Source organism: Microtus ochrogaster, linkage group LG2, assembly GCF_000317375.1.
Source record: "Microtus ochrogaster isolate Prairie Vole_2 linkage group LG2, MicOch1.0, whole genome shotgun sequence".
Lineage (NCBI taxonomy): Eukaryota > Metazoa > Chordata > Mammalia > Rodentia > Cricetidae > Microtus > Microtus ochrogaster.
This window is the reverse complement of record NC_022028.1, coordinates 23,910,031-23,920,929: the sequence shown is the minus strand read 5'-3', so window position 1 is coordinate 23,920,929 and position 10,899 is coordinate 23,910,031. Positions and strand designations below refer to the sequence as shown.

At 46.0% G+C, this 10,899-nt stretch overlaps 1 protein-coding gene across 1 annotated transcript in view; it reads left to right on the top strand.

Annotated features, from left to right (window-relative positions):
- Window positions 1-5,375, top strand: part of Lonrf2 (LON peptidase N-terminal domain and ring finger 2) — a 32,801-nt gene extending 27,426 nt beyond the window's left edge. Inside the window, exon 12 of the mRNA XM_005359960.2 lies at window positions 2,449-5,375. Within this exon, the coding sequence (XP_005360017.1) occupies window positions 2,449-2,643 (195 nt within the window). The 3' untranslated portion in view covers window positions 2,644-5,375. The remainder of the gene's footprint in view (window positions 1-2,448) is intronic.
- The last annotated feature ends 5,524 nt before the right edge of the window (window positions 5,376-10,899 follow it).

Genomic DNA, 10,899 nt, shown 5'->3' with positions numbered 1-10,899 from the left:
AAAAAAAAAAAGAACAATTTGTCGGCAATCTCTTGGTCTCTGTCACATCAGTGTGCCTTTGGTTAGAATGCTTGACTTGAAAAATTGTTTGAGTTGCTGTTCTAGTTTTGTTCCTGTCGCTTTATGAAGTCCGCTAGCCAAAAGAGACTTTGGAGGAAAGGGTTTATTTGACTTACACTTCTAGGTCCCAACTCATCACTGAGGGAAACCAGGCAAGGAGTCAAGCAGGGGCTGAAGCAGAACCGTGGAGGAATACTGCTCACTGGTTTCTCGCCTGCTCGTGCTCAGCTGATTTCTTATATAATTCAGGCCACCTGCTTAGGGATGGTGCCACCCACAGTGAGCTGGGCCCAGCTGCATCAATTAATGCTCAGAGACAGTGCTTCAGAGACTGTCTTGTGGCCACGGGCCGCTCTGACTTAGGTAATCAACTGAGAATCCCTCAGACGGCTCTAGGCTGGGCCAGTGTGACAGATGATGCTAATCAGGACAGTTGCTAGCTTGAATCTTGTTAAAAAAAAAATCAATAAATGAATTTTGGCTTGGGATTAGGACAATATTTTGAGCATTTTTTGAAATGGCCCCAAACATGCTGTATTTATATGAAGTTGGCATTCTCAACATTGATAGCTGTGTAAATTCAGAATTTCGTTTGGTTCTGAAAAACATTGACAGTGCTCTATATTTAGTATTTCAGCCAAGATTTATTTATTGTGTGTAAAAATAAACAATCACATATATCTAATTAGTTTTGAATTTACTTTAACCTTTAATAAATGTTACAATTATGTAAAAGAATTGTTTAAGAATAATCTATTTATGATTTATTTTTGATTTGTATTAGCAGATGCAGGGTACCTCTGTGCCTAGAGTTGTAAAAAATCCTTAGGTTAAAAATGTCATGAGTAGCTCAAGTTTAGGAGGCCCTGCTTTAGATTCTAAAATCACCTCCGTTCCTTCCTGGCCACCCCTTCTTACCACTCCCTTTCCCCACTGTACTGTCTCAGGTTCAAAAGGAAAGTAGTCACACTAATCAATTCAAATTAATCTCTAATTGGTGGGTGGAGTTACTTCCTACCCCTGCTGTGACACTCACGTGGTGGCGGCAGCGATGCCTGTGTATTGCCAGACAGAATGCGTGGGTCAGAAGCCGTACAGGTGTTTTGTTTCGCCAAGCCTGACGCAGCAATAGCAGTGCGCGTCGCCCCCTGGCGGTTGTAGGAGAGACTGCTTCTGGCATCCTCAGCCTCTGAAGATGGCCTTCCTTGGCATTATTAAGCAGGAACTCCGCAGTTCCTTTCTTCCTGTCACATCTCCCCTGGCCACAGTCCTGGAAGGATCCATGTGGCTCCGTCGGTCCACTAAGATAATCTTCCCATTGTAGTAACTTGGTCACATCTTCAACAGCCCCCATTTCCACTTAGAGTTCCAGACACTGAGATCTTTGGAGACCTTTATCCTGCAATGACAAGGATTTTAGTTAAGGGAGGATATTGTTCCTGAGGTGCTTCTCATTAAGCATTTTGTCTTGAGGGATAAGAGAAGGGGAGAATTGAGATTATAGGTCACCTCTGAAGGGCAGGCCAGGATCTTCTTGGCAGTTACTTGAGATGCCCCTTTGAGCTTTGGTTCATGGTTTATTTCTTGCCCTCCAGTGAAGTTATCGAACTCGAAAGCTAAAGCCACTGGAGTCCATTCTCCCTAGCTCCTGGTTGGTACCTCTTTATAGGGAACAGAAGAGAATTTGAATTTTGTAAGCAAACGGGCTTGGGATTAAATGTCTTTATTTCAGCACCATGAACAGAAACCAGTTGAGAATCGATGCTGGTTTAGAGTTCAGCCCAGACTGCTCATTTGATTATGCGAAGTAAAGGCTAACTTTAGGTACATATGCACATGTACCTAAACAAAACTTAAGTGTGTTATCCACACATAAAAGTTCACAATAGTTACCACATACAGTGATGTGTGCATACGTGTGTTGCACACTTCGCCACTTTGACTTTAAGTTCGGTTTTCCCATGGCACTCAAACTTGTCCAAATACTTTTGACCTTTATAACATTGTGCCTTAGCTAGCCCACTTAAAACTTGAAGAGCAATAGCATACAACATTGGCACCTGGAGGTGACATTTAGGATCTTTCTTTCTGGTGGGTGAGCATCGTTATCTGAACACTTGGGAGACCAGAGATGGATAATCCATGGAGTTTCTCTGTGGAATGAGCTTCTCTCAGCAAGTTTCCTTTCATGTTCTTTCCTTGCACCTTGGGATATGTGGCTCACATTCAACAGGAACTCTGCATTCTCAGGGCCTGGTGAACTCTGACCTGTTCCTACAGCAGAAGGTGGCATCCTTGCCTTTGTTTGCTGGTTACACAAAAAGCTGAATTAGGGAACAGCCTATGTTCTGGACATTAATTTTGCTGATCTCCTCGTGTCTTTGACAGAGCACCGCTATCGGCCCCGCCTGGTCCTGGTGGATTCTGGCCGTGTTGCCGCTGGAACGCAAGGCTCAGGTGGCCATTCTCGGCATGCCATCCCTGAAAGAGCGGCTGCTTGCCATTCGGCGAATCCTAGCCATAATTACCCAAAAGATGAACAGTCGCCAAGAGATGGCCAACAACGCACAGGGAGATAACTGAGTTTCCTCTGTGTGAAGGTTGCTGGAAGCCCCTGTGTGTTTCTGGGTTGCAGGCGGGGACCGGTGCCCCTCCTCCTCACTGCTCTTTGTAAAATGCTTGTCAGTAATGTGATAAACGAGACAGATGCCAAATACCAGTTTCCTTACACATTCCAAGTCTGCCTGCGGGACTCTGGCACTGTTCAAGGTTAGTCTGAACCCCCAGTGGAAGGCACAGTGGGGAGCCCCGTGAGAAAACCTCTTCAGAGCAGGCATTTCAAGAGTCCAGCCCACTACCAGCAATGGACACACACACGGTTGACATGTGATGTAGGTGTTGAAGGTGATGACATTCCTAGTCAGTGTCTTGAGATGATAGATGGAGAGAACGTGTGTGCCAGTGGCCAGGCACTTGAGAGCCACGCTTTCAAGTGGAAACAGGTCTATTGAATACAAGCACGCCAAAATTAGACTTGGGCTCTGTTTGCTGCGGTGAACTCATTTGTAAATGAATCATTGTCCAGTCTTTGCCCCCACGAAGTCATAATTACTGGACAGAGCTGTGTTCGTGTTTCATGTCCTGCTATAATTCCAGGTGTTATAAATTGCATGTCGTAATTAAATGAGTGTTACAAATGTAATATGTATCTTGTGTATAGAAAAGACTGAGAATAACAGCTATTTTGAGACTATATATTTATAAACACCCCGAAAGTGTAATCGAAATGCATTGAAACTGTATGTGCATTGGAATGTCAAACACACAGCCAAACTTGTTTTCTAAGCAAAGTTTTATGTGTGGAATTTCCAGTCTGATAATGCTAGGTGTAATTCCTGGCCTCCAGCATGGTTTGGGAATATGGATTGGAATACCCAGACATTACTGCTGTGCTGAGCTGGCTGCTTCGTCTGTAAGGTGAGCATCCTGACAGACAAGATCCTGCTGAGCAAATTCCAGTGACGAGTTCTGCTTTTGCTTCACCCATTCAAGGGGTGGGGTTTTTGTTTTTTTTTTTGTTTTTTGGGTTTTTTGTTTTTATTTTTTTTTAAAGTACATTTTATGGTGTGAAATCTTGATGGTTTATCAAACCCATCAAGCATTTTATTAGGAAGGCCTTATGATTGCAGTGATAATGTATTTTATTGTGCTTGCCAATAACTGAAATTCAACTTCACCGTGGGACTTAGAATACAACACCCATCTCGTTTACTGTGAATCTTCAATGTCATCTTAAAAAGAGGCTAAAAGCCCTTTGAGCAAGCAGTTTCAATGCACTGCCAGGTCATGTCTTCTTGACATTTATGACATCATCTGACCATGTAAAACAAAACTGGAACTCCTGTGGCAGAAACCCTTTACTGGAATTTGCCCATGAAAATGAATAGATTTTTACTTATTCTCTTTCTTTCTTCATTCCTCTTTCTTTCTTTCTTTCTTTCTTTCTTTCTTTCTTTCTTTCTTTCTTTCTTTCTTTCTTCTTTTGGATATTATATTGTTCCTGTTTCCATCTGGAAGTGTCCAGCTGGTGTGATCGTAGTGTCTCTGGTGTCTGTGCTGGGTTAGTGTTTGGAAAATTTTGCTCTCACCTCTGACTTGTTTAAAGTTAGAACTGGTTGTGTTCTTGAACTCAGAGCCGTTATGTTGTTCATCCTGATTCTGTCGGCCTCTCTCGAGTCTTCTCCTCCCCAGGGTTCTAGTGTAAAATCCCATGCCACAATGCTACCAAGAAGAACAACGGAAGTGTTCGGATTTTGGTACCAAAGGGACCGTGGTATGATTGTTCCGCCCACGCTGTGTTCCGTTGCACACCTCCACACAGCACACAGTAGTAGCCCGGGGCTTCTCGGGGAATCTGGTTGTCAGAATGTTTCAGTAGCACAACATAATGAAGTTAAAGTGCCGCCACTGCCCTCAGCCAAGCTTAGGACATGCTCTCTAAATTGTACCTGGGTCTGAATTTACAAACAAGTGAATGACAAATGCCATTGAGAGAAACAGTAGATGCTCCAGGTTCACTACAGATGAGAGGCCCATTGCCTAGGGTCGTGTGGGGGGAAGCACTCAAGTCAGGCATGGAGGTGATACGTGAGTTCTGTTGCATGGGCTAAGGCTTTAACAGTGGCGACTTGTAGTAGCCTCAGACAACAGAAGAGACCTCCGCTACCCTAGATGTGTAAAACCTGTTTGCAGAATTGCAGACAGTCCCAAAGCTCATGTTTTAGCTGTGTAGCTTGAACTTTGCAAAAGCAGTTAATACGTAGGCTGTAAAGCTGCATGCTCACAGCTCATCCATTTACGCTGCGCCATGTTAGCAGCTGATGTTGTACTCGTGAAGTGATTGTTACCAACTGTGACTTGTGTGTAATTTATTTCAGAACAGGTTTGAATGAGTGAAGTCCATATCAATGAACGTCAAGACTTCTGCCTCTTTACAGATCAGTAGTGAAATATTCATATAATATGGAATATTCACCCAGCTTCTCTCTTGTTTCTTGTTTGAGACGGGGGCAGAGATGTGTTAGTACGTTTCTTACACAAGGACAGTTTTAAATGTTGTAATGTTTACCGCATTGTGTTCTTTGCCTGTTCATTTTAATGAATTGAAATTGTGTATCTAATATGTGATAGTTGAGATAGATAAAACGTACAATGTTGTAACAGTTCTTTAGTAAATAATCCCTCCCAGATAACGAGGTAAATGTCTAGATTGTGCAAGATATTAAATTAGCTTTCTGGTGTGGTCCTAACAAACCGCCAGAGACTTCTGGCTGAAAACACGAGAAATACATGATTCCACAATCGTAGAAGTTAGAAGATGAAGATCAAGATGGTGGTGGAGCCATGCATCCTGTGAGTTTCTGGGAGAATTTCCCTTGCATCTTCTAGCCATCCCCCATGTACCCTGGCTCTTCGATAAACACCTAGGACTTCAGTTCATTAGTGTGTGGCCTTCTGCTCGCTAAGTGCTCACTCCTATGGCCTTCTCCTTACAGAGCACGCCCTCTGACTTGATCCCATCTGCAAAACAGCGGTGTTTTCAGATAAGGCCGCTGTGTTGGTTGTGTGTGTTTGTTGGCTTGTTTTATAAACACGACACAAGCTACAGTCATCTGAGAAGAGGGAACCTAAGTTTTCTTAATGCCCACATGAAAATGCCCTGTGGGCAAGCAAACTGATGTTTGATATGGGAAAACCTGATCTGGTGGTGGTGGTGCCACCCCTGGGCAGGTGGTCTTGGGGATATAAGAAACCCAGCTAAGCAAGTCATGGGGAGCAAGCCAGTGAGCAGCACTTCTGCACGGTTTCTGCTTCAGCTTCTGCCTCTAGGTTCCTGCTCTCGCTTCCCTCAGTGATAGACTGTGACCTGTAAGCCAAATAAACCCTTCTGTTCTAAGTTGTTTTTGGTTGTGGTGTTTTTTCACAGCAATAGAAAAGCTAACCAAGACAGCCACATTCACCGGTTCTGTTTCGACATGAATTTTGGAGGAATGCTATTCAACACAGTAGAGATGTGGAACCAGTCTACTTTTTAACTACTACTCCATCTAACTAGGGAATAGGCTACCAGTGACTTTTCATCATACACAAAAAAACACACTCTATTGGGCTGAGAATGGAGCTCAGTGGTAGAATGTTTGCCCGGCATCCACAAGGCCCTGAGCTGATCCCCAGAACCACATAAACTGGGTATGGTGTGTGCATGCGGGTACTCCCAGCATCTGGGACATGGGGCAGGAGGCTCAGACATTCAAGATCACACTTAACTATAATGGTGAATTCAAAGCCATCCTGGGCTGTGTGAGACCCGGACTAAAGAAAACAGCAATAAAAATCATTACCCTTGAAGATCATTTCTGTGATGAAGAGCAGATGAGATTCAGTGGCATGGGGCAGCAAGAATCCATCTGAAGATGGAGAAGGAATATCCAGTTGTACACAGGCAGAACCAAAGGCTTTCATGGACCAGCGGCACTTACCACTTCCTAGCCATGCTATGTTACGGATAAGAGCAGACACGGAGAAGAAAATGGCCTAGTTGGTGTTCAAGTGGGCTTTGTGTAGATGAGTAATTTAAACAATAACAGCTCCATATGGCCTCACTCACGGATAGTCTCGAAAGAATTGTGTAGGATAAGCCTCATCGTGGGCTGAACAGAGGGCAGGGCACCTGCTCCTTTACTCTGTGGGTGAAGGAAAGCAGGCCAAATCAGAATATAGGTGGCCTCTCAGGCAGCACCAAATAGTTTGTCTGGTGTTAGGAACCTGGAAGGCCTGGAAAGCTTGGGACGGGGTCTGATGCAGAGGCATGTTGGAGCATCTGTGGACAATAGACAGAAAATGATGACTATCATATTTTGTGTTGGTTTTCTGGAAACCATCCTCCCCCACAGAAGAGGTGCCTCGTAAGCTAATATACAAGATGTCTCAGTCATTGGCCACCCAGTGCTGGCTCAATGGTGGGAAGGGTGGAGGCCGTGAAGGAATCCGATGGTGCAGGCATTCATTTGACAAAGTTTTCATAATTACTGCTCTACCGTACAAGTCCCCAACTTGCCACAACAGACAAGTCTGAGCTTGCAACAAACACATCACAGCGGATTCCTTTCACCTTATTAAGGCCAGTGGCTCATTCTAGTAGAAATAGACAGATCCCCTGCCTGTTCTGACCACAGAGATCTTTAGAAGTGCCACCAGAGTTCTCCCAGAGTGTTTCTCTGTCGGCACTGGGTATCCTGTGTCACTCTCAAAGGACTGGAGATTTTCCTTATAGAATAAAGGTACGAGAACTGTGACCAGGGGACTACATTATGGGACCCACCTAGGCTCACAGGAAGTCAGGGTGGCCTGATAATGGCACAGGGCCAATTCAGAGATACAAGAACAGAATGCCGGGCTGGAGAGATGACTCAGAGGTTAAGAGCACTGGCTGCTCTTCTAGAGGTTCTGAGTTCAATTCCCAACAATCACATGGTGGCTCACAGCATCTATAATGAGATCTGGCATGCAGGCATACACGTAGGGAATGTTGTATACATAATAAATAAATCTTTAAAAACAAACAAACAGAACAGAACAGAATGCCACTCTCCAGAATGCAGGAGACACTTAGGGTTAATCAACTTTACAAAGTATTCTGTCCCCGTAGAGGAGGACCTGAGGGTCTGAGAACCAACGAGTGGTACTTCTAATTCCCAGGAACCTCTTGGAACATACGTGCTTCCCAAAGCCCTTGGTGAAAGCTTGAAACAGCTGCTTCTCAAGGGAGACTTCTGTCTGAAAAGATGACAAAAGCTAGCTGAGTCACACATCCAAACTTAAGTTTCAAGCTGGACATTTAAGGATGACCAGGAGCAGTTGCCCTTCCGGTGCGGGGGAAAGGTGTTTAACCAGAAAGAGGAAGAGATTGCCCAGCTGCTGTCATACGCTGGGGAAGAGAAGTGTGGAATGGAGGTGACCCCTGAGATGTCTCTGTTAGGTGTAGAGAGTAATAACCAGGTGTAGTCCCCCTAGATGGAAGATGAGGAGCTCACACCTCTCAGTAAAGCCCCTGGGAATAGCTGAGACATTGCTGAGGGCAAGGGCAGACTGGATGGTATAGATGGGAACGGTGGGACACCAGCTATAGCCCTGGGACCAGCAGCACAGCCAAAGGTGTTGGTATTCAACCCCCATCTATTGTTTTCTTTCTCTAAGGTCCTAGATAGCAGATACAGGAATTCCCGCATGACCGGGCAGCTGTTCTGCCACCGAGCCATGTACCCACACCCTGCCTCCTTGAGTTTCTCCTAAGAAGGAAGTCAACAGAGATCTTGCCGGAGATTCTTCCAGAATCCACACTTAAAAGCAAATCAAAGAGGCTTAGTGTGGACTGTAGCTAGCCTGAGAATGTACTGCCCTGGCTCTTACAATGAAGCAGTGCCTGCTGGCCACTGGCCGGCCATGCTGTCTGTCCACAGCCCCTGCTCTCTGTTCCTTCCTAAGCAGCTCACATCTGTGACTGATCGATATGGGTCTATAAAGCCTGGGCTCCGCCATCACTGATGGATCATTCTGGCTATTGAGGTTATTGACAGACTGGCATTGTCACCTGACTGCTTCCTTGACCCACACCTCCTCCCTTTCTCGTCCATCAGTGTCAGTTTGGGACCCTCCTTAGCAACCGTTCTGCACACCGCAGTCCAGCTGGTGTTTTTCAGCTCTGACGTCGTTCATAGATGTGGAAAAGACAGGCTGCAGGCTGTTGAGAGCAAAAGCTAGTATCGGTTGGAGGAATATCTAGTGGCCACATCAAACATGGAGGGGTATTGGCAATTAAAGATCAACCAGGGGCACAACCAAGGGCTGTGTGGACTTCCCTTAGTCAATGTTAAGCCCTCCAAACCCAGGGGACTGACTGAGGCAAACAGGGAAGCCCTCCCATGCTTTGGGGTTTCTTTATCTCCAGGCCAGAAGACACTCAAATCTCTTCTTAAAAAGAAAAGAAAGTCATTTAGTTCTGAGATTTGGAAGCTACAAGATCAAGTCTGTGCAGGTCTATCTGTATATGACGTGTATATGGCAGACCGGCCACTATTGCCAACACTGTCCCCACTCACTCACAGCAGAGTTTCTCCTTGAGATTGGGGGAGCAGCAGTTGGGCAAAGAAAAGAAGGGTTTAGGGGAAAATAGGTCTTGCTTTTTTCCCCCCTGTTCTTTCCTTTCTTATTTCAAATAGTGGCTTCATGTCTTCTTCAATTAAGAATGTTCCAGAACATTCCTTTCATTTACGGTTAAGAGTTCACATTTACAACTCTTAAAGGATAAATTACAGCAGTCTGGCTTTGGAGTATTTTAATTGATTTTATTTGCCATTTCGGAACAGAACCAGACAGGCACTAGGGGGAGTAGTGGCTCAGAGTTCTCTGCCCTGTGTCTCAGTCAGGTTTTATTTATAGCCAGAGGAATGGGAGTGAGGTGCGGGGAAACAGAAGCAGGTGAGGACATACCCCACCAAACCACCTACCTATGTTCAGGGGACTTAAGATCAGGTGTGGGAGGGATAAAAACCCTTCCTAAGCTGTGTCAAGCTCGGCACATGTCAGCAGCAGCCACAGGCAATTCCTCCCCCATCCATACATATCATCTAGGGTGGCATTAGGAGAAACTTCTCCAGTGCTTCTGGTCCACTTGCACTTATAAACGTGAATGTGGCTTTAACCAATCCCTGTTGACCCTCCCTGTTCTGTGTAAAAGTCTCTCATTTCCATCTCCTGCATCTACAGGTCACACAATTCCCTTGGTCTCACCTGTTCCTAAGATGCTGGGAGGGGGTGGGAAGGGGTGAGGGTAGGATCCTGCAGGGAAAAGCAGACCCAAGAGTCAGCCACCTTGAACACAATGATGTTCACATCTTCTCCAGCAATGGCTGAGGGGTGTGCTCAGACCACGCCGGGGGCTGTGGTCTCACAGTCAGGGGGGCTAGGGACAAACTGTCCTAAAAGCTCAACGCACAGAAGCTTGATGGAGAAATAGCTGTCACACCCTGCAGGCGGCTATGCTCGGCAATGGCCACATGGGGTCACTGTATCCTCAGGAATGAAGGAACACCAGCCAGGCAGCCTGTCTGGAAGGGTTTAGATGGAAAGAAACCAACCACTTATCGGCAGGATGAGACCTCCCCCTTTCTGCCAAGCTGAGCTTCTGGGACCCAGTCCCCTCTGCTGTTGGACGTGGTGGGCTTTGAACGAGGGAGCAGCCATCTGAGCCGTTACTCTGATTCTCTCTGGCTATTCTAATGATGGGAATTCCTGTACCTGCTGCATTGGTACTCAGCTCAGGAGGCTCAGGAGCTACAGAGCCTCTCTCTGGGAGGAAACAACTATCCAATAAATCAAGGTCAAGGCCAGGGAGTTGGGAGTCCAGTGTGGTAAATCAGTTTCTGGCTTGATCTGCTGGTGATGGTGTCATAGAACCATCCTTCAAGATGAGCAACCTTGGGCTAGCTGCCTGGAATCCCGTATCCTTGCTTTGTCTTATTTACACACTAGGGAGTGTGACATGTACCTTGGTTTGGGATTGATGCACATAGCATCAGGGAAGCCTCGGGCGAGCAATCTGCCCTGACTTCACTTCCAAGTTTGGGACTACAAAGAGGAGAGGGGAGGGGAGGAGAGGAGAGGGGAGAGGCACGGCTCAGAGCAGCCTGGGGAAGGCAGGGCCAGAAGGACCACCGAAGCCTTCTGAGGCCAAGGGAGACCTCTGCTGCCTTCTCGGGTAAGCTGCAGGCACAGGGGTGG